The 23,493-nt window shown below is 39.6% G+C and overlaps 1 protein-coding gene across 2 annotated transcripts in view; it reads left to right on the top strand.

Moving 5' to 3' along the window:
• PPM1B (protein phosphatase, Mg2+/Mn2+ dependent 1B) overlaps nucleotides 1-13,844 on the top strand; it is a 77,406-nt gene extending 63,562 nt beyond the window's left edge. Inside the window, exons 5-7 of one of the 2 annotated variants that reach the window (XM_015422009.1) lie at nucleotides 3,757-3,868; nucleotides 6,295-6,352; nucleotides 13,274-13,844. In XM_015422009.1, the coding sequence (XP_015277495.1) occupies nucleotides 3,757-3,868; nucleotides 6,295-6,352; nucleotides 13,274-13,303 (200 nt within the window). In that variant the 3' untranslated portion in view covers nucleotides 13,304-13,844. Of the gene's footprint in view, nucleotides 1-3,756; nucleotides 3,869-6,294; nucleotides 6,353-11,613; nucleotides 12,510-13,273 lie in introns of those variants that run through there. The other variant, XM_015422008.1, reaches the window with a different exon arrangement.
• Nucleotides 13,845-23,493: the final 9,649 nt, after the last annotated feature.

Below are 23,493 nucleotides of genomic sequence, written 5' to 3'. Positions count from 1 at the left end.
TTCTGGGTGTGGAACAGCAGTCATGGGGGGGGTGAGGGGGAGGGGGTATTTGTTAATTTTCTGCATTGTGCAGGGGGTTGGACTAGATGACCCTGGAGGTTCCTTCCTACTCTATGATTCTGTAATACGAACAAGTATGCCTATACAAAAGCTACTTCAGGTTTGGTACCTTAATCTAGGCAAGAATGGAAGTCTTGAAAAATCATGTCACTACATTTCAGCTGTTGATTTCCCAATATATACATGTAATAACTGTGCTGTTAGAATGGACAACTGAAGTTGAGAGTACTTTGATCCAGATAATATGGTGGGAGGGTTTAAACAAAATGATTTGTGTGGAATTGGAGAAACCAAAGAAGAAATCTGGAACTGTAGATTGTTGATACGTGCAGCCAAGCTATTAGAGTCAGTGTTTCAGTTTTAGTTTAAAATGTAGATTAAACCACAGGAAAAAATTCTGCTTTGCAAACCAAGCGCAAACTGCAGATTTGTTCATTTGTATGTAACATGTGAATCTGGAGATCCTGTAATGGCAAACCATGGTTTTGCTATTGGATTTCAACTGAAAAGACTTTCAGATGAACCTTATGCTTCAAATGTACCTTGGGTTCCTGATTCAACAAACATGTAGAGATACTTAATTGCCTCATACAATTTCTTATATAGATTAGACAATCTATAGTGCTAAGCTAAAATATTCAACAGAATAAGATGCCCATCTTTTTTCAGTCCTATTTGTATTGCTTTTGATTTTTTCCCCACAGGAATTTCCCCAGTCATTCAATGTTCTGTACGTTGGATGAACTATAGCAACTTTAAGTGACATGTACTTGACAAAGAATGAACATTAGAGTATTGAAGGCATTTATTTCAAGAATAGAAGAATGTAAAGAAAACAGAAGAGAATGCAGAAGAGCGCAGACTTATTTTCTATTACTCTTTGTCTCCAAATTCCCTTTTCTTTCAATAAATACTCTCTCAGCAGCCCTTTGACAAATGTCTGTTACTTCCTTAATTAAACAGTTAAATCTCTACACAAAGAGGTTTAGGATTTTGCATCAGATTGGACAAGAACATAAAAATTAGGCTATACGATCTTTTGATATAACAAGAAAAACTTAATAGCATTGATTTGTACTTATTTAGCTTGGATCTTTGTTTTCATTGGGATTCTAAATTTATCATGTTCAATCAGAAATATGTGTGAACAAGTTTGTGTTTAAAGGCCTGAATAATTTGAAAACATTTAGTATTCTTGCCGCACTTTGCATATTTTGGGGGTGAAGTGAATTAATGTGCCTTAGATTAAAACTAAGGGGCATTTTAAATTGTAGGCTTCAATTGTGGAAATTTTAACAAGTAGAAGAAATACAGAAGAAAGTGTGGCTGACCTGCTTTTAATTTACAGTTTCATATTTGAATTCTTCTTTTCCCCGTTTGTATAAACAAACATTAACTTCTTTTGCATTATAGTTGCTTTCCCCGGTTTTGAATTGGGGTCCTGGAGATAAGCTCCATAAGTATAAAATTTTGTACTAGGTGTGACTTCATTACAGTAACTGTGGTCTCCCCCCCCATCCAGTTTTCTAGTTTGAGGCTGTTCCAGCATATGTAATTGGCCTTAAATGATATTATTGGTTGCATATAAAATGATTACAGTAGTAATAGAAATTACAGAGGAAATCTCATGTGATGCAGAGACTGTTGCAGATAATACAGAAAGGGAACAGACAAAAGGAGGTGGCACCTGAAAACTGCTTCTAAAAATGTCTTCTGTTTAATTTTTTCCCCTTCATCTATTGATCATATGAAGCAGGAGCACAGTTAATCTGGAGCAGGAGCACAGCTATTATCTCAGGCTTTGTGAAAAATTAAATGAATTGAAAGTGTTTGATATAGTTGAGAATAATAAGCCTTGGAAGCATAAAATGATAGTATGGAAATATTGGATTGCATCCTAATGCATTTTCCCATGTTCTCATTCATAGCCTCCCCCCTCCCCACAACTGATACTGAGGGCCAAAAGGGCAGGATTGGGGGGCTACAGTGAAAAGAAAGGGTAGTTTTGCCTGGCTCTTTGTCCATGCATATCCTATGGTGTCTAGGAGCAGTATTTGATAGATCAAAAAGGGCACCAGGGGAAGGGAAATGTAAGAATATCTGTGTCTGGAAGTGTATTGCACTGGCAGGTGTTAAGATATGACCCATAAGTGAGTGTTACGGGGACACAGGAGTAGTTGATCGTATATATAATACAAAGTAAATGTAGAAGGGAAGAAACCAATTGCGTGATTTGAGGTAGTAGATTTTTAACAGAGTTCTGAAAGGATGGAAGAAAAGAACCATAAATGGAACAGGACTTTCCAACTTCACCCTCCCTTTGTCGTCTGCCGCTGGCAACCAAATACTGCCCCAGGGCTTGGTGGACCCCTGGAACTGCATTGGTCAACCTGTAGAAGACTTGTGGTGGGAAGGGGAGATATCAGCAAAAATCGTTGCCACCCAGCAGGAGTATCCTTCTGATGGTGGAAAATAGCCATTGAGTATAACAGTAACTGGAGAGACACATTGCAGGGTTGCCTGCAGGAGGTAGCAAAACATCACTTTGGGAAGGGGGAGTCAGAAATATTTTAAAAATCTTAACATATAGTATGTGTGGATAAAGATGTTTACAGAAGCCAGGAATAAGGTAGCTGCTGAACTAGCCCCTGACCAGCTGAAGAATAGAAGCTATGAATGACATACCTCAACAATGTGTGTTTGAAGTATGCATAGTAATTCCACAAGCTCCATTTGAATAAAAGTTCCATCAATAATTTAGAGCATTAACACAAATTCCAGTTGGTGATTCTACTAAACAAAACTAAATAGGAATTGTAGCATGTTTTCTTAATTCGATATACAGTTTCTGTTTAGGTAACTAACAGAACTATAGAAAATGTAGCCTAGGATCAAAAGAACCATGCAACAAATTCCTTGCTCAAGAGTAATTTGTATACCTTCAGTGATAGTCCCATGCCACATAGTAAACCATATATTTCTTAGTATTGCTTGCTGAATACATTGTGTTGCATCATTTTTTAAAAATGTGGTCAATTATTGGGACAGGTAACTATTACAATCAAGTGCATTTCATTATAAAGCCATATTCTCCAGATGGAGCATAAATTGACAAAACCCTTTAAGTGTCAACTTGGATTGTTCAGTCTCGATGACTTAGCTTTTCTCAGGCTCCTGACCTGAGCACTAGAGTTATAACAGGAATATTCTTGTCATCCCTCACTGAAACCTGTGTTTTTCTGTGTAATAGGTCTTCTGTTTCCTGTGAGGCTCCAGTGTGATATTGCTTGTGTTCTTCTAGAGAATATCTAACAATGAAACCATTTTTCTATTTCTCATAATGTCGTAATGTTATGAGTTTTCTAGGCTTTATACATTTGCTTGAATGCAAAGAATGCTTGCATAAAATCTTGTAATGGTTTCTGGTTTGGCACAAGAGCAGAATTTTAGATACCAGTGATGGTATTGGTGTCTTTTCTGAAAGGAATTAATGTTTCTACACAGGCTGCGAAACTGCCGTAGTTTATTGTGTTGATGCACTTTTTACAAAACACTACTTTTTGTGTGTGAGGAACTGAAATGTGACATTCTGTTTTGACCTGCAAATGTGTTTATATCAGATGCTTACAGGTTTTAATCACGTGGATTTTTGTCTACTTCTTGTTTTTAATAATTTGAGGATTCTCTTTTAACTAGAAATTATGGAGAAGTCGGGTGAGGAAGGAATGCCTGATCTTGCTCATGTGATGCGCATTTTGTCTGCAGAGAATATCCCAAATCTACCACCAGGAGGTGGTCTAGCTGGCAAGTAAGTGCAGAATGTAAATTAACCTCTAAATTATTACTCAGAACAAATGTGCTTCAGTTCTAAACAAAGTCCTTACTGGAACAATGCATGCAAACAAATCATATCATTAAATTGTTCAAATGTCTCAGTGGTAAATGCTTTTCATTTCAGAAAAAAAATTATGATTATGATTCCAGTTTATTTTTAAAGGGAGAAAAAGTATCCAGGTATTACAACTCTTGTGAGAATGTAACATGGGCTTATAGTTATTGCTGCATCTTTTAAGTCTGTTACTTGTAGCAGCCATTGTATGTTAAAAGCATTTTACCTTGGCCTTACACTAGGGATAATTTTAGTTTAACTCACTGTCTAGACTGAGAAGTAAGCACTTGGTTAAGGCTCACTCTGGAAGCCTGGAAGCCAATCTATTTTTTCCCAAAAAAGCACTCAGTAAAGGTTGTCTTGGAACTGTGTTTCACAGTGGTGGTGCTGGAGAAGCCAGCGTGGTTGAATGTGCTTGCCTCTTCCCCCCCTATCATTTAACTAGCTTACTGTATATAGAGAGCTAGCATGTTGGAAGGAGTCCAGATTTGGATACTGACATCACTTGCTTTCCTTCTGGTTCTGATCTAGGGGGACATTCAGTCATGAAGTTTTTCATCTTCATTTTCAAGTGGTTTAAAGCAGTAGTCCATTTCTATGACATTCAGAGGCCGTTGAGTAAAAAATGTTTTGGGAAAAACGAACAAATAATAAAAGAGCTGATATTAAATCAAGAACACTATTTGCACAGGCCTTTAGTGAAGAGTGAGAGTCTCTGAGACAGGATAAGATGCAATGGGTTGCTTTGATTCACCCAGGGCTTTTTTATATCTGTGTGTGTGTGTGTGTATTTTCTGTACATCGCTTGGATATTTAATGGACTGGCTTTAGCACAGTTTATATCCTTGTACTTTGCAGGTAGCTTATTTTTGCTTTTAGCATTGTGATTTGTAGAGCTGCAATTTGACTGCTTACATTTGGATCAAAATGGTTTTAAGAGGGCAACAGTTTCTTTATTTAAAAAAACACAGTTCCTTACAAAAACAGTGGCAAATGAATGACTCTTCTAAGATGTTTGCTTCACCATGTGTGTACATAATCAAAAAGATTATCTTCTTTTTTCTGGTACTGTTGTTCATTTTAAATTTATGCATTAATACAGTGAATTGACTTAAGGTATTTCTACATTGTGTGGCATCCTGTTCAGGTCAGTTTTGGCAGAAGTGCTGTGCACAGTGTAGCTTCCATGAAACTGATTTTACCCAAAGCACTTTTTCCACCAAAATAGCTATCTTTAAATTTCATACTGCATTAGATTTCATCTAAAACTACACCGGGTTATGCTTATTCTTGCTTCTCAAACACTTGAAATTGTGAACCTGCTAAGATCTGGGAAGCAGCAGAATTCTTAGTTAAATATTAGAGATTTGAGATGAAATCATTTAGTACAATCCTATTCAGAGCTGCTCCAATCTGAACCCATTTATTGAAGTAGACTAATAACTCTGCATATGATTGTCCTGTTAAAAGCAACTCTTGTAATTTCTCAGTAAAAATTACAGCAGCTTTGTCTGATAAGGCACTATTAATTATCCCAGTCTTGAAGATGCCAGGTATTTCGTATGAATGTGACCTATTACTGAATTCGTGGTTGATGTGAGACTTGAAAGGGGGACTTCTTCGTTCACTGTGCTGTGCCAGATCTGCCTTTCAAAGTAAATGTGGTAATATGTACTCCTTCAGAATTTCCGTGTCAATACATAAGCTATCAGAAATCCAGGAACATCAAAGTAAAAATAGACTGTTATTCTCTCCTGCATGCCCTATCCTAAACATGTCTATTTGTAATAGCCAGGAAGGAAAATCTATGCTCAGAACCTAGCTACCTAACCTTACTTCACAGACATAAACTATACTGGCGAATTAGAACCTGTATTAGTAGTAAGAATTCATGACTCACCACACTTCACCCAAAATAGGCAGTACAAAATTACACCAAGCTTGTCATTGGCTTCAAGTATAAATCCTGCAGTGTTAAAAGTTCTCAAGCTCCATTCCAAGTTTCAAGTAGGTGTTTTTTGTCTTGCCGATGTATGCAGATATATTTAAAGCTATATTTATGTCACAAACCTCTGCTGAACTAGAAAATTAATTGCTTCCAGTGCGACTTCAGATGTTACCTAGCTACTTGGTAGACTGTTATCAGTCCTTTGCTTGTGCACCTTTAAAATACATCTGCTTGCAATCTTGCTTTCTTCAGCAGAAGGCACATTCAGCTTGAATGCATTGAGGATTCACTTGATTCCCCGATACAGTGCGTGATGGCAAATTAACATATGAAGTATTTGTGTTGTTATATGAAAAAGTGCATCAAATATAACTTTAAAACATTTATCTTAATTCAGGCGAAACATTATTGAAGCTGTTTATAACAGGCTGAATCCACACAGAGAAAATGATGGGGTAAGTTTCACTTTTGCTGGCTTTCATTGATGCAGACGATGAAATTTCAGTGTAGTGGGTTATTATATGTATGCTGAACTACTCTGGTCATTGCCGCTCATGAAAGATCTTTAAATTTAAAGGGATATAAGTTTCCTAGGCCATGTTATTCTGAGATATTTTAATATAAATGGCTGTTGTTGCTTTAAGGGTCAACAATTTAAGCATTAAGACCTCTTACAGTGGAGCCTTGAGTCAGAAGCAGGTATAAACGAGCCTCTTCCTCTGTGGCAGAAAACATCTTGGTGGGTAATTCCCACTGTCTAATCAGGGAGGCAGGAACAAATTTTCAACTTCCCGTCTCCGTGGGAGTCACCCTCTTCAGTTCTTTTTCTGCCTCACAAGGGGAGCAGCTTAGATTAGGCTTTGCCTTCGTCTAACTTCTGAATTCTAACACTTTTCCTACATTTCTACATGCTAAATTCATGCCTACCTCTATATCTTATTCTCTGTAAACCTTATCTACTTTGCCTCCTACTTCTAAGCTATCTACAAGCCATCCCTGTTAGTGGCGGCCATTTTACTGGGCTGTCAGTCTCTAGAGTGAGCTCTTTTGACTGCTCACAAGATCAGGAGCTGGAAGCTCCCATTATCACAGGAGCTGGGAAGACCCGTAGAAAGTGTGACTTTCCCACCTCCCTCTTCCTGCTACAGCCCAAAATGTCCCCTGAAATGCTGCTTTCCCAGGCACAACAATTTTGGGGAGCATTTTGCATTGTAGCAGAAGGGAGAGGCAAGAAAATATTAAAAAACAATCCCTCCTAGCTAGTATAGCTACCACCTCTCTCTAAATGTACTATGCTACAACAGGACATGATTTTGGTTTGCAAAAAATTGGAATATCATTATTATCTAAAACAAGGCAGAACTTTAATATAATTTACCATTAGTGTATAAGGAGTGGAAAGTTACTTGCCTCTGTTGTAGTGTGCAACAGCTTGCAACATCTCCTAATTTGTGTTTTATTCTGGATTATATAAAAGTTGTTGTGGGTGATTTATCGGGCTGCCTTTTTCTTCAGCTTTGGTCCAAACCTGTCTCAGTATGTGTATTCATTAATTTCTGAAGCTCAGCATACTCCACCTACATCGAATGATGCCGTGCTGTCAGAACATGGTAGTCACTACATGGTGCATAATGGGTTGGTTTCATGCCACAAGTAATTCAAGGGTCCAGCAAAGATAACCTGGTGCACTGTGTGCTACTTTCATTGACAGTGTGTTATCCTCCATTAAACCTTTATTTACAGATTTATCATAAATACCTATATTACAATGGAGAAAGAATAACACTAGATAAACCGAACTGAGTATATCAGCTTGTTCAAATGTGTTGTAGTCTGTGAACAGCTTAATTAAAATGTGTTAAATGTACTGTTGCTCTAGTCTGTTGAATTAAGCGATTAATTAAAATGTTTAATTGCCCCTCCCCTTACATCTTTTTAAGTTTTAAACACCATGGCATTTTAAACACCAAAGGTCTGTTTTGGTTGAATTGACTCCCAAGTAAATGTAATGGCAATCTCAACCTTTGCATTGTAATGGTTTCCACCAGCAGAAGGCTTCTCAGCAGAAGGGAGTCAGAGGATACAACCCATATTTTGCCATGGAAAGCATTCTTGAATACTGAGAAATGGTTCAGAGGTAATGCAAACTGTAGCTTTGCATTTTATGAACAAGCCTTGGGTTCTCGTGTTGCCTCCTGACTTCACACACTTTAATTCCTTCTCCCCCTGCAGGTTCATTACACCTGAACCATCAAAATATGACTTGCCAGTGCCTTCCAGAATAGAACTGGAAACTATAGTTTTACTATGGACTGCAGTTTTGGCTTGGAGGGCAAGCACAAGCCATAGTTTTCTTAGTCCAGTACTCTGGTTTGCTTTTAAGTCTGGATGAGAGGGTGCTGCGAGATGCTTAGGCTTGTTCATGCAGCACCAGACATTATACATGAAATGAAGCTTTAGAATGCTTTCCCTTGACAGCTGGGATGGGACATATTGGATACTTTTTCTTCTCTTTACTCTTGTAGACAATAAAAGCACAGCAAATTGTACAGGACCTGCTTTCTGTTACCTTCAGAAAGAGCAGAATCCCCCCCCCCCACACACACACACTAATGTAGGCTGTGAGCTACATATTGACAGTATCCAGCAACTTCTGGTCATTTTTGAATATTCCCTGTCAGAAAACCTTTGTGTTTTGACTTGCCAGACTTGGTTGATATGGAGTGGGGGCAAGGGGAGAGAGAAACCTGGAGAGGGCCTGAGTTTCCCATTCATATATAAAGGTTTTAAAATGTAGTATGTTACAAGGATTTCAGCTGAGCTAACATGTTCTCTGCTTAAGCAAATCCTGAATAAATAATTAAGCTAAGAATGTTACCTTAACTGTGTAATCATTGTTGGGAGAGTACATGTCTAGCTTATGACCGATCTCTTAAAATATTTACACATGTATATTTTTTAATATACCACCTTTATAACCATAATATTTTCAAGGCAGTCTACAGTGGTGAAACCCAATAAATGATAGCAGCAGAACAACTTTTTAAAGAAAAGCAACAAAAATGTAACCTTCATAAAACAGCAGGGGGGAAATCAGAATATAAAGTTGTCTGGGGAGGAAAAAAAACTCCAACAGATAAAATTAGAGGATGCAAGTAACTATGAAATTAGTTTTGCAGCAGCGAAAGTAACTAGTTGAAGAAGAAAACTCACACATCACTTAGGCAAATAATAATTAAGCTTAGGAGAATAATTTTTTATCGGGTACTTAAAAGTGAACAAAAACAAAGGCTTGATTCCTATAGTGGCAGGGAGAGGAGCCCCACAAATGAATTGTAGCTACAGGAAAGTCCCCATCCCGCATGGCACCCCACCCCACTAAGCAGTGCCTGTGACCCTGCTGGTCTTAATATGTTCTTCTATAGGAACTTTCTTGCACATTTAGATTCCCAGTGATTAAAAGTTTTATCAATTTTGCAAAATTGTGCTAAAACATTCCCAGATGTAAATCACTTATGGTGTTTCCTTAACTTATGACAACATGCATAATTAAATACGGCATCAGTCGATACTAGCCAGCATGGTGTATGGGTTAAGTGCAGCAGACTCTAATTTGAAGAACTGGGTTTGATTCCCCACTCCTGCACATTCAGCCAGCTGAGTGACTTTGGGCCGGTCACAGTTCTTTCAGAACTCTCTCAGCCCCACCTAACTCACAGGGTGTCTGTTGTGGGGAGAGGAAGGGAAGGCGATTGTAAGCCACTTTGAGACTCCTTAGGATAGAGAAAATCGAGGTTTAAAAACTCAGCTCCTCCTCGTCTTCTACTAACAGGCATGTTTTTTAGTTTGCCACAGTTAAACTAGTCTTTATGTAGGGACGCGAGTGAATTCTGGTTCAGAATGCCACTGCCATTCCAAAAATGATATGTAAGCCCTTATCTGAGGAGTTACTGTTTTGGAAAACTTATTTTGCCATGTCTTCTCGTATAGCTTGTATTTGGGTTTTTTTTCAAACTTGCCATTAAATGAATACTTCATAACGTACGTTTTACCTTCTTAGTGTAATATGACTTAGAGGACACAAACTAGAAAACGAGTGCATAAAATATGGTTTTCTGAGTTACCAGAATTGTGAGAAGCTTCAGTCCTATGAGATTAATGATTCTAGTAATTGCTATGAGAAGTTGCCAATGGTTAACTACGTTTGTATTTCATAATTGGGCGGCTGTAATTTTTAATATTGAATTGTTACTCTATGCAGCATAGAGCTTTTCAGACTTCCAGTACAAGAACTAATTCATGGAACACGATTTTATTGATGAAAGCAAGTGCTAGTCTTTTAAATGTTCATTATGTATGAATTTAGGTGCTGCAGTGGCTCAGAGGTTAAGATGCTGAGCTGCAGACCAGAAGGTCGGTAGCTCGGCAGTTCGAGACCCTAGTGCCACATGACAGAGTGAGCTCCCATCTCTGGCCCCAGCTCCTGCCAGCCTAGTAATTAAAAAGCAAGAAACTGCAGGTACATAAACAAATGCCACTTCGGTGGGAAGGTAACAGCGTTCTGTGTGCCTTGGCATTCAGTCACACTGGCCACATGACCACAGAAAAGTCTTCAGACAGCTCTGGCTCTTCGACTTGGAAACGGAGATGAGCACCACCCCCTAGAGTCTGATTTGACTGGCTTTCAAGCAAGGAAAACCTTTAATCTTTTTATGTATGAACTTGGCTGGTTTAAGGCACAACTTTTATAATTTTTATTTACAATATAGTCACAAATCAACATAAGCCTATTCAAAATGAAGTCCAGTGATAAGAGACCAACATAGCAGTAGGATTGCTGAAACAGGTTAACATTTTATTATGTTCTGGCTGAATTCAGGGTGTTACAAGCAGAACAGCCCATTCCTGAAATGCTCCAGGATCAGAGGACTCCCTGGGAGAACATTGGGCATGATGGGCGGGGTGGATGTCTGCAGAAGGTTGGTAACTGGTAAAGATCATTCTGCCACTCTGCAGAAAGAAGACTTTTCAGTGCAAAAAAACTTTGGCTCCAACCCCATGTTTAAGAAGGCTTACAGTCCTTCAGTATAGGATTTTCTTGGCCTTCTGGTGTTTGAGATTTGAGGATGTCTGTTGAAGAATTTACACAGCCAAAGATATTGTACAGTAACCCCTGTTGTGTGCCTCAGGATAGATCTGTCCTTGGGTGAGTGTAGTTCATTGTGCTTGTATGATCAATCAAGTTGGCAGGAGGCTTTCCCTGGGCTATTTCATCTGGGTAAATAAAGATTCCTGTATAAACGTTGGATCTCGACCATCTTTTTCCTGAAAGATAAATAGCAACTAATTTTAATTAAGCTGTTCACAGATTTGTAATTTGTTGGTTTCAAAAACTCAACAGAATGTTACAGAGACCTAAATTATAAATGGAATCCTGCAGTTTACTGTGAATTTGAGTGAACACCATGTGCAACAGATGGTATAATATGACAGTGCGATTCTTTATGTTGATATTGCCTTCCATGTCACAATTTGGAAACTTAACTAGTAGGATGTTCTAAGAACTTCCATTAATGAAACTTTGCAACAATACTTTGAGATTGGTTGAAAGCTTGATTTGGGGACACAGAACTTTTTAATAGCCTGTCTAATGTATTAAATACTTTAAAATATCCTAGTTTCTCTACTGATTTTGGGGTCTTGAATCTTAAATAAGGACCCTGACGTAACTGCTGAAGGTGGAACACAGGGAAAGTTGGTGGAAGCTCTCAGACAAGTGAGAATTACTCATAGGGGGAATTACCGCCACCTTCTGGAGGACGTGCTGATTAGTTACAGGCTAGCTAAAATACAGGGAGAAGAATGCACTGCTGATGAATCTGCTACAGCATCAACTTCAGATAATGGTGATGGATCCAGTAACTCCCAAACAGGATGTGAGAGCCAGCTTCCTGAAATGCAGAATGCTAATGAAGATTCAAAGATGAATGATGAACAGTGTGATGAAAAGATGTGATATCTTCACTTGCCATACAGTTGACTGGTTCTTATATTAATCCCTCACAGTATTTGTTACTCATCCTAGAAATCTAGTTTTACCCTTAATTTTATATGTAAAGCTGCTTAACAGAAGGCATGCTGGTGGGGGTGGAATTGGGAGTGTTCTGTCTGAGAATCTTAGACATTATAAACCGTAGTTTATAGAGTGATTTGTCACTGCAAGTCCTCTGCACAAGAAGAAATAGAGCACCTATGCTTGTAGAAATAGGTCAAGAGTTGTGTGGATTTACATTTCCTGGCATTGGGCTGGAACTGTTCCCCATAACAAGAATGTCATACTGTAAACGCAGTTTGGTGGAAGCTAACTTTTAGATTTTAATTACACTTTGGTAAAACCTAAAATTGCCATCCAGAATTTTTAGTTTGCATATCCCATATTCTTTGACTGCCTTGGTGATACAGATATTGCATGTTTGTATTTGACTTAGTCATTCTACTTTTCAGGCTTCAGGCATGTTGCATTAGTAATTAAAATAAATGGTGTAAAATCACGCTGTAGTTTGGACTATATAATCTGTATGCCATTTTCTAACACTGTATTCAGGATGAACTTATAGCACTATGTATCCAATGGATAAATGTACTTATAATTAGTGTTTAGTTCCAATTAATGTTTCAGATCAAATAAAGAATGTGTGGAATAATTTGAATGTATATTGACTTTATTTAAGCAGTTTTGCTAATAGAAATAGAAGGTTTGAAGAACCTTCAAACAGAGCAACTATAAATTGTTGGATTTAACCAAATTTTTATTCCATTAACTGATAACTTTACTTTGGAAGTGATCAATGCCAGTGAAGTTAACATTGCTATTTACTTTTTTGGGTCTCCTTTAGCAAATGCCACTACATATGTAGTTCAGTAGGTATACAGTGAGAAGAGTTACTAGCTACGAAAATGTGGATAGCTTTTGGTACCTTTGTTGGTGTATTAAGCTCATCTCTGCCCTTTGGGATGTGATCAGTGTCGCACTCACAGAATGTTCACTCAAATGTACTTACATGAACCAGTTTCAGCCTGGAATTCTTAAAACTTTTAGCTGGCTAAAAGATAGGCAACCATACTTGGTAAGTCTTTGGGGGGGGGTGTTGGATTCATGACAGTTCATTATTTTATTGTCTGTCTGTATTATGCTGGGGAGAGGGGAGAGACCAGGTGGTGAAACCTCTGAGAGTCTAGCCTGAATATGTGAAGAAGAAGTGGCCATATTTATGTTCTTCTGTGTAAGATATCTTACGTTGGGATTCAGGCCAATACGGATTTTACATTTTTGAGGTCAGTTGAGTATTAACAATTTCCCTCTTCTTTTCCTGTAGGGTGCTGGCGATCTAGAAGATCCATGGTAGCCTTACAGATCTACTAAAATGCTTTTGAATATGAAAAATGGGGGAAAAACTTTTAATCAGTTTTCTTCAATACAAGGGAAAAATTCTGGTGGATTTCCAACACTTTTGTGAAATGGGCAGAGAAATTATTAGGATTTTCCATCATTTGTTCACATTTGTGTTTTCTGATATTGCCACTCTTAGCATTGCCTGTACTACAGTATTTTTACCAGCCTTGGGTGTATTGGTTACATCTTTATGGAGCCTGAGCCCTTAAAAACCAAGGAAGGAATAATGCTGGGAGCACATCACTAAATGTACATAACGTACCATGGGATTGTAGTTGTACTCTGAAGACACACTATGATTTAACAAAACTTAACAATATGAACACGACAAAGTGCAGATAATTGTAATGAGACACTTACTTACTTCACGTTACCAAGATGGAAGGCTTTTGAAGCTCGGGCTTGGAAGTCATTTCAATTGGGCAATATGCTATAGGATGTGTATTTTTTTAATTTTTCCAGTTTTACCTGTATTACTCGACTGTTAGGCTTTTCTCTACAGTGTCCAACTTCCAAAAAGTGATATGTTGCCTACTGCTTGCTTAAGAAAAATTGTATTTGGCAATAATATAAGGAGATTTTAGACATCTAAAACCAATAAGAATTTTACGCATGTGTATAACACATCCTTAAACTCTTGCTAGAAGAAATCTTTTTAAACCAAACAACTTAATTTATGGTTAGTTGTAATTTGCTTTGACATCTCACTCATTGCTGCAAGTTTTTTTAATGCTGAATATTTGCCTTTATTATAATGTAAATTGTGATTTTGTTCTAAATGTGGTTTTCTATAGTTTTTTTCCTTTGATTTCTATCAGCTTAAGAGAAGAGAGGTCTTATGTAATATGGGTATAATTTTTAATTGTGTGCATTATTTACAAAGTTCAAATTATCACTTTGAGATTACTATAAATACAACTAAAATTATCTATTTTAAATCTAAGAAAATATTAGAGATATTTTCATGGGTTCAGTGACCTTTCATTTTATAAGCAATGGGCATGGTACAGAGTGGCCGTCATGTAAGGTACTTGAAAATTCTTAGTTTAATTCTATTTTTGCAATAACTTTATTTTTTTTCTTAATTCTTTTGAGTTGTGCATGTATTGAGTCCAGTTAATGCTGAAAGTGGAGAAGAGTAAAGTATTTATCTAAAAATAAATAAATAAAAGCTATTGGGGAGGGGAAACAATGAATGTATCCATCTGTACATGATTTACATGCTGTGGATGCCTTGTAAACATTTTCCTATTTGTTTAAACTGTGTTTCAACCAGGATGTAATTGCCCTTGTGTGTAGTTTAAGCTAACGACAGTCATCAACTGGTTTTGTGTGAAATGAAATTCATGGTATTTTTATGTAACTTCCCCACACACACACACTTGAGTGTAGATCCATGTACACTCTTTATAACCTGGTGCCTACAGGCAGCTTTCCCAATCATTTGGTTCATTGTGTATCTGATTTGGGGGGGGGGAGTGAGGGTGGGGGGGAGGGGGTCTAGAGAGGATTATTGCCACAATATATTTTATTTATTCATTAGATTTTAGCCTTGTAAGTTAAAGTGTTCTAAATGATGATGTTAACAGGTATTTGTCCCTACTGGTTTTTTTTGGGTTGTTAAAGCTAGGGAGCGAAGAATGCAAAATGGTTTATTGTTCAGACTGTCTGCTCTGGTCCAATCCTGTACTGATAGTACCTTCCCAGTATGATATTGTGATGTTTCATACAATACAGTGAACATAACCAACTTGTTATCTTCAATAAAGGATTGCTAAAACAGTGAAAGGTGCTATTTTGTGGGAAAGGATCTAGTAAAAAAGCAATTGCTTTATGCAGATATGTTCTTTTATGTGTAATCCAAATGTGATTTTTTAACCTATTAAGAGCTTGGCCCCTTAATGTTTGTTTTCTGAACAGCAATTATATATTTCATCCATCCACAGATCATGATGAATTACAAGCTTATCCTGCTAAATAGTTTTGGAAAGATCCATTGATAGTCCTCAACATATTGGCTTTGATCCAGTAGGAGTTGTACAACAGTGGAATCAGCTGCCTAGGAAGGTGGTGATCTCCCCCTCACTGGCAGTCTTGAAGCAACATCTGGACAAACTCTTGCCAGGAATACTGTAGGCTGGTCCTGCATTGAGCAGGGGGTTGGACTAGATGGCCTGTATGGCCCCTTCTAACTCTGTGATTCTATGATCCCATCTAAAATTTCCACAGGTACAAGGGTAGGGATGGTTTTCGCCAGTTCCCCCCACAGCAGCTCAAAGTCCCTCCTGTAAGGTTGTTTCTCGGGTACAGGGTACCCTCCCTGGAATAGCTTGGAAGGAATTCATGGAAATTGTCTCACATCTACAGAAATTGTAGGTGGGGATCCAGGAGCATAAGAAGAGCCTGCTAGATCAAACCAGTGGTCCATCTAGTCCAGCATCCTGTTTCACAGTGCCTGACCAGTTACTCTGGAGGGCCACCAACAGGATATAGGAGCCCAAGGCCTTTCTCTGATACTGCATCCTGGCACTGGTATTCAAGACATGAGTGTAAGATCAATTTTACATCCAGATACTAATGGCAGGAATGAAGATTTTTGAAGATAAATTGGGGAAAGATGCTGGATTATTATTACTATAATTTGAAATATGCTCTGCTGTGATTGGTATAATTGAAAAAAAGCACTTGCAACTTCCATTTTGGTGTAGAATGGAAGTGCCTATACAGTATGGTGTATTCGTTGTACTGGATGCCAAAAGCACCGTGGTTTAATGCTTGATGGTGAGACCCTCCATAAATTGGTATCTTTTCTCCCTCATCAGGGCCACCAAGAAGCTAGCAGAATAAAAATCTACATGATAAAAACACATTTTAAAGCCACTAAATCCAAACACATCATTAAAACCAAAGCTGAAATACAATATGTACAAAAATACATACTAAAATTTTACAACCGATCTGGAAGGAGGGATCATTGAGGGAATGCTGTGCAGAACAAGTCTTTATCTACTTGGCAGAAGAGAAGAGAAGAGAAAGAGAAGAGACTCTTGCCCTCTGGGGCAAAAACTGCAGAGTTTTGGTGCCATGAATGAGAAGGCCCTCTGCTGGATTACCACCTACCTAATATCAGATGGTAGAGGCACACAAACCAGAGCTTCAAAAGGCAATGGTAGTGGTTGGGTAGGTTCATAAGAGAGTAGGTGGTCTTTCAGGCATCCAGGTTTCAAGCGGGGCTTTAAAAGTCAACACCAACACCTTGAATCTTACCTGGAAACAGAAACTGAGAGCCAGCATCAGTGGTATAACACTGGAGTGAAATGGTCCTTATGACTTACTCCAGTCAACATCTTGGCTGAAGCATTCTGCACCAGTTGAAATTTTCAAGCACTTTTCAAGGGCTGTCCCATATAGAACATGTTGCCAGAATCTAATCTAGAGGTAACCTGAGTATGCACCACAGTGGCCAGACTAGCTAACCAGATGAAGCTGGTGAAAGACGCTTCTGGTCACAGCTTACCTAGCAGTAGGTCTGGGTCCAAGAGCATCCCCAAACTATGCATCTGTTATTTCAAGGGTAGTGCAACCCCATCTTGTCAGGATTAATCTTCAATTAAGCCCACATCTGCTCCAAAATTGCCTTCAGGGCACTGGTTCAGGGTTCCTACAGCTTCCTGGGGGATTGGCTGGAAGACAACTGTCATCCACAATATTAGTGACAACCCACACTAAATTTCTGAAAGACCTCACCCAGCAGGTTCACATAGGTGTTAATATGGGGGACAAGATGAAGCCTTGTGAGACCCCAAAGGCCAAGGGGCTGAGCACCCCCACACCACCTTCTGAAACCTGTTCCCCAGGTAGGAGCAGAACTGCCTCACAGGCTGGAAAAGTGTTTGGGAAGGGTGCCATAACTGATAGTATTGAAAGCTGCTGAGAGATCCAGGAGTGTTAACAAAGTGACTTCCCTCAGTGCAGATCATCCTCCAAGGCTGTTTCAGTCCCATAACCAGACTGGAAAGGATTCATCCAGGAATGTTTGATGTTTATATAACCACCACCTATTCAATCACTTTGCTCAAGAATGGAATGTTTGAGACTAGTTGATAGTTATTGAAGTCTACTTGGTTTTGGGGGTAGGTTTCTTCACCTCCCCACCATCACCACTGCTGTAGGGCCCCTTGTGGCTTACATCACCCCCCCCACACACACACACCATTGCCACCCCAGTGGCAAGCCTGGCACAACGACTGATAGGCCCTCTGAGGCTTCTCTCACCATCTCTATTCCTGGCACGGAGTCTGGCACAGCTCCTGGTGGGTCTGCTGCAGCTTGATCCTCCACCATTGCCGCCACTGCTGCTGGGCCTGGCTTGGCTTCTGGCCACCCTCCACCACTAGGCCCACCGACGGAGGAGGAGTGAGGTGCATTGTCTGCATGTAAGTAAGACACACGGAGGGGAAAACAAACTTGACCCAGAAACTGGAATCAAGAACCATAAGGGTAAGAAAGAAGTCTGATAAAGGGTCAATATTAAAAACCTAGTGTAAATTCAGAGGTCATTTCGGGGGGGAACGCGGGGGATCACAGTTCCCCCGGGTGAGGTACCGGGGAGCGGGGCACATGATGAAGCCCCGCCCCCTGCTTCCGGCCGCCCCGCTTCTGGCCCTCATTCAGCGGCAGCGGCCGGGACCGTTGGGGGCAGGGTGTGTGACCTTATGACACACTTCCAGTGATGTCAGGGGGTGTGGCCTTATGACACACTTCCGGTGATGTCAGGGGGTGTGGCATATGCTAATGAGTTATGCTAATGAGTTCCCCTAGCTCTTTTTCTACGAAGCGACCCCTGTGTAAATTTATACAAAAATACATGTGTTTCTTAGAAAGGTCACTTGTATTGGCCCTTGTGTTCAGGCCACGTGCACTTTGTAACAAGGCTTTCATTGGGTCCTTTGTTTTTGACTGTATTTTTGTATGTTATAAGTTTACATTAGGTTTTTAATATTGGCCCTTTATCAGACTTCTTTCTTAACATTGTCTGCATGTACAGAAATTGTTTTTGTTGGGGGGGGAATTAATCCCCCAATATGTTTTTTTTAAAAAATTGAGATTTTTCTGCAAACCTGGAACATCCTAGTCATCATGGGCCTGATATATAGAACATAAGATAGTCTGTTCCAACGGAATGCTGCAGTGTCAGACATTGCTGTATTGCTCAGCTCAAGAAAGAGCGGAGCGCTTTACATATATGGGGAAAGCTATTTGTACCCTCAGTGCAGCAGTCAGTATGTTGTCCTTGGTGACATTTTAGATAAAACATGGTCTTAATTGAAGTCTTGGCTTACTCCCAAATCAGTCCTCTCTCTCCAATGCCAACGCCACTACCTCTACTTTCTGTGTTTCTGGTTTTAAACCATCAATAATTTGGCGCAAGCTCAGGAACAATAATAAATTGGTGTGCAGTCAAACTACGTGTATGTTGACTCAGAAGTAAATCCCACTGTGTTCAGTAACAACCTTATCAATGAAAGGCCTAGTTGGGTGTTGCGTGCTGCCAGCTTAAAATTTAGATTTTGTAGGGGCTGCTCTGGCAAGCAGGTGGTATGAAGGCACACATGATGTACATGGATGGTCCCCCTCCCTTCACTACTGCAGACATTTCCCTAGAGGTTTGCTGTGGTTTGTTAATGGCTAGATCCATGTAATGCATGGCAGCACACATCTGGATTTCTCTGGTGGAGCGATTCCCAAGTGATTTGGGCTTTAGATAGCCACTGGTCAGGCACCTGACTAGGGCCAAGTCTCTTTGTAAAGCACTGGTTAACTTCAGATGATCTCTCCTTGTTCTCTTTTCCACTAAAATATCAAAAGTGGTCTATGCAGGAAAAACAGATCAGCATAGTTGCAAGAAATATTTTGGCCATTGGTTTTTACAGTCTTGAAAGGTGCAACTGTCATATGAAAACTTGCAGTTTTTCAAAAGCAGGTAGGGCAGTTCAATATCGCCTGCCAAAGGTTGAGAAAATGACCCAGTTAAAAGGCGGCTGCCTTGCAGTGGAGAACTTTAATTTGAACAATGTGGAGAACCTGTGCTCATAGTGGCATTACATCTGTACCAGCAAAGTTTAACGTTGCTGTGGTGTTTTAATTGGTTTCCTGCCTTATCCTCTTCGTGACCCATAAGCACTATCTGAACCCAGCATACTTGGGTCTCAGATTCTTACCCAATTGTTCAGATCATGTATCTTGGTCATTTTAAGATGTTGCATCCTCTTGTGATGCTGAGGTCATAAGCCTCTGGTCAATGTAACTTGCCCTGAGATAATTTGGTTTCAGCACCTGAATTCTGCACAAGATATAATTTTGAAATGAATTATTAAATGTGGGGAGTATTTAAGCTTCCTGTGTTGTGTCTTTTTCACCTTGGCCATGACACCTGAGAATCAATACCATTGTCCCTCTCTTGAACATCCAAGCAGAAATACATGTTAAGGCCACAGGCCTGAAAAGTAAAACGATATAAGCTATACAACCTTTGTTCTAGCCTCTGTTCCTATAAATCTGATGGGAATAATTCAGTAGTAGTATTCCTTAACTGTCTACAGTTCACTCCTCCCAATCTTAACGAATTAATAAAATGTCCAAGAAAGCAACCAGCTGTTGGCAGTGAGACAAGGGATACATTTTGGGGTGGGGGAGACGCCCAGTTATGTGTAGTTGACCAATTAGCATCCAACTTACAGAAGTGTCTGCAAAACACATTTCAAGAACTTCTTTATGAGTGTCTGAAGTAGTTTTGGTTTTCCTCTTGAAGTATTCTTTATCTAATAACACTTGGACTTTTCTCAAGTATCTAACATTCACTTGGGGCTATCAAGTGTGGCCGAGCTCTCATTATAGTACTGGATTGTGCCCTTATTGCCATATTTTAATGAGTTTATTAAGTTGCTTTCCCAGGAGCTGAACCAACAGGATAAGATGAGATGGCGTGTAAGTGCACTGAGAATATTTAGAAGTTGCTTGCCCCATTCCTTGTGAGGAAATAAAAGGGTTCACACACATGTCTTGCCTTTAAAAATCTCTCATGTCTCTGGTAATAGAGCACCTGTGGTCCAGCTTCCATTTTGAAAAAAAAGCTGGCTACTGTTGATTGGATAGGGCAACTCATATGCAGATGCCTTTGGGGGGGGGGCACATGATTTGTATCTGGGAGACCCAGTTTTTGAATCCCCACTGCCATGGAAGCCTACCTCACAGGTTGCTGTGAGGACAAACTAGAGTACAGAACAATGTAAGCTGCTTTGGGGCCCCATTGAGGAGAAACGCAGGGTATAAATGAAGTAAATTTAAATTAATGAATGAAAGTCGAGGTTTGACTTAAGTATGTAACCACTAAACACCAGTCTCCTTAGAGGAGGAGCCAAGGTATTTCCTTTTTTAAAAAAGGCTGCAAACTTCCTGTTATCTTAACCAGTTAAATTGACCAAAAGGTGAACGGCTCTAGAGATGGCTTCTATGAAAGAATCATGGATCATTTTTGAGTTTTTTTGAAATTGTAGGTGTAGCTGGGGTTGATCTGTTTGACACACTGCATATTGAGATCATTATAAACCTTTTGATGAAAATTCTGTCTTTTACCAGTTACTTTCCATAATTGTGAGTTCCATTAGAAATGTTTGGTGATGAATATATATATTTTCTTCTGAACAGAGATGAAAAATGGGGGTTATCCTTCAAAGCTTTGGTTTTGGACTGGTAGAACTGACCTCGTTCATAAACAATCTAGTATGAACAAGCAGTTAGCCAGCTATGCAAACAATACTAAATTATTTGGTCTGGTTTATTCAGAGCTTCTAAAGGGTCTTTCCAAATATATTCATCGGGCAGTGTGCTGCATAAAACATGGCACTATGGGACAAAGCCTAACTTAAATTGGTTGTAATTACTTGGGCAAGAGACATTAAAGTCTGCTATGACTGTGAAGAATATAAGTTCTATGTTAGGAATTATTTAGGAAAAGGGATAGAAAATGTCACCAGCATGCTATTGCAGAAAAGTGCATGTAGACCTGGTATTTTGCTAATTTTGTTATTGCCTGATGCTGTCTAACTGTCTGACAAAGTGAACTGTCAAAGCTTTTATGAAGAGGCACCAAGGAGTGTCTCTCTTCATTTTTTTTAAATGATTAAATCCATTACTTAATTCAGCAAAATTATTCAGCAAAATGATTAAAAACTAGTTCTTCGCACATGATCTATCATCGGTTTGGTGTAGTGGTTAAGAGCGGCAGACTCAAATCTGGAGAACTGTTTGATTCCCCACTCCTCCACATGCAGCCAGCTGGGTGACCTTGAGCCAGTCACAGTTCTCTCAGAGCCCTCTCAGCCCTGCCTACCTCACAGGGTGTCTGTTGTGGGGAGAGGAAGGGAAGGAGATTGTAAGCCGCTCTGAGACTTCAAGTGAAGGGCAGGGTATAAATCCAACTCTTCTTTCTTCTTCAGTTCCTAGCCATGCCGTGTCAAATATATAACTTCTTTCATCCTGAAGTAAAGACACTGTCTGGGTCTTGAATTGGGCAGCAACTTCATTGCAGCTATGCAGGGTGTTCAGTTCTACTATACTGAGCTGTTCTGTGCTAAAATTGATTATGGGAATGGAGGTATTGACTCTCAATCCCATCTAAAGATAAAGGTAAAGGTTCCCTTGCTCGAAAGCCAGTCGAATCCGACTCATCTCCGTTTCAAAGCCAAAGAGCCGGCACTGTCCAAAGACATTTCCGTGGTCAATCCCATCTAGTCACAGGCATATTCTTAAAAGGGCTGGTGTTATCTCCTTGTTCCAAGAAGGAGGCCATGTCTCTAAACAAGGGTATTATTTGAATACACATCTGCAAGATATGAGAGACAATCACCAAACAAGTGTTAACATGGGAAAGAGAAACAAGGCTTCAGCAGAAATCCCTTACATAACACGAGCAGCAAGCCCCCACCTTGGATCTGGGAGGCTCCTGTGCCCACAAGCAGCGGAAACAGCCTTGGTCTGTGAAGAATGAGTGAGAAGGATGGATTTCCCACAAAGTAAATTCTATATGCTTTGTTGGCAAGGCCCTGCAAGAAAGATTCCTTGTGGATGCCGCAGAAGCCTAATGAGCTCTTTTTGCCCTAAAGAATATAACACAGGAGGTATGAACAGGACATAACTAAAATCCAGTATTAACTGGCAGTGTAGTATTGCAAGCTAAGGACAGTGTTCTGTTTCTTACCTCAGTTTTTACCTCTCCCTTTTCTTCCAAGGAGCTCAGGATGGTATCCAGGGTTCCTCATTTTATCTGCACAGCAATTTATGAAGTAGGTTAGTCTAAGAGGAAGTGACTGACCCTAGGTCACACAGTGAGCTTTATGGCCAAGTGGGAATTTGAACCCAGGTCATCTCAGTCTGACAGCCAAACCACTCTACCACTGGTTCTTACAGGTACCAGCTATCTGAAACTCAATTTCAGCTTCCATGGCCTGGCATTCTATTTCTGTGACTAACCAAATGCTTTGAATCAACACCAAGGCTAGATATGACAGTTCACAAGCAGAGTGTGACTACTGAAGGCTTCTTTGTGGTCATCACTGGTGGGCAGATCAATATGTTATTGCTCAGATTCAGTATGGTGGTAATTATGGTCTGCTGTATATTACCTCCTGTGTCTTAATGTTTGTGTGTGTGTGTGTGTGTGAAATGTACACAAGCTTGGTAATGGATAATGGGTGAAAAGTATGGTGGGAAGCCAGTATGGTATAGTGGTTAGAGTATCAAATCTTATTTATTTATTCATTTTTATTTATTATTAAATTTATACCCCGCCCTTCCCCGTAGGGCTCAGGGCGGCTAACAAGGCAAGAAAAGGCTTGCAAGTAAAACATCGGTACACTAATACAGTTAAAACAACATGTACAATTTAAAACCACTAAAACAATTAAAGTGCTCAGTAACCAATCATTCCGGAATCTCAGAAACCCAAAGAGGGCGACCACAACCCTAACAGACACCCAGCATTCCCAGTAGGCATTGATTAGATGTTAGATGTTAATAATAGTTTTACCCGGCCTCCTAGCCCTAACCTCCCCCAAGATGGTATATAGCCGGGGGGGGCAGTGG

This window comes from Gekko japonicus, unplaced genomic scaffold (genome assembly GCF_001447785.1).
Source record: "Gekko japonicus isolate JY-2015 unplaced genomic scaffold, Gekko_japonicus_V1.1 scaffold128, whole genome shotgun sequence".
Lineage (NCBI taxonomy): Eukaryota > Metazoa > Chordata > Lepidosauria > Squamata > Gekkonidae > Gekko > Gekko japonicus.
The sequence above is the reverse complement of the archived record's forward strand: the minus strand, read 5'-3'. Positions and strand labels throughout refer to the sequence as shown.